This window comes from Trachymyrmex septentrionalis, unplaced genomic scaffold (genome assembly GCF_001594115.1).
Source record: "Trachymyrmex septentrionalis isolate Tsep2-gDNA-1 unplaced genomic scaffold, Tsep1.0 scaffold114, whole genome shotgun sequence".
Lineage (NCBI taxonomy): Eukaryota > Metazoa > Arthropoda > Insecta > Hymenoptera > Formicidae > Trachymyrmex > Trachymyrmex septentrionalis.
Window position 1 is genome coordinate 1158173 of NW_017304269.1, and position 611 is coordinate 1158783.

At 41.9% G+C, this 611-nt stretch overlaps 1 protein-coding gene across 3 annotated transcripts in view; it reads left to right on the forward strand.

The window, feature by feature from the left end:
• LOC108753569 (fibrillin-2-like) overlaps positions 1-611 on the forward strand; it is a 37072-nt gene that overhangs the window by 22999 nt on the left and 13462 nt on the right. For all 3 annotated transcript variants that reach the window (XM_018495260.1, XM_018495269.1, XM_018495279.1), the window contains one exon: positions 100-441. In XM_018495260.1, coding sequence (XP_018350762.1) covers positions 100-441 — 342 coding nt within the window. The remainder of the gene's footprint in view (positions 1-99; positions 442-611) is intronic.

Consider the following 611-nt stretch of genomic DNA (forward strand, 5'->3'; position numbering starts at 1 on the left):
ATTGAATATTTTTGTCTCAAACATTCAATTCAACTCTTTGTGGATCATGTACGTACTTTGAAATATTTTCCATATTTTTTCTCAATATCTCAAATACAGACACCACTTGCATCGACACCAGGCAAGAAATATGCTTCTTGGACCATCGTCATGGTCAATGCACCAGTCCCATAGAGGGTCATTTCTCCAAGAGTCTCTGCTGCTGTTCTGTAGGCCGCGCCTGGGGTAGCGACAAATGCGAGCTGTGCCCTAAAATAGGCACACAGGCTCACACCGAATTATGCCCGCGTGGAGACGGCTTCACTGAGCGACAGGATATCAATGAATGCGTCGAGTTTCCGGGCATGTGTTTGAACGGTAGATGCAAGAACACGATCGGCAGCTATAGTTGCAAGTGCAATCAGGGCTTCGCACTTGACGAACACGGTATCAAGTGCAACGGTAGGTAATTTCTTCAAGGAATCTTGAAGTTCAGGATTTGAAAAGATTTAATCCTAGACGATTTCTTTTGGATTCTTGAACTCTAGAAGTAAGAGAGAGAGAGAGAATCTAGAATAAAATAATCGACTTCTTACTGATAGATTTTGTATTGAATTTGCTCTTAGATTAAA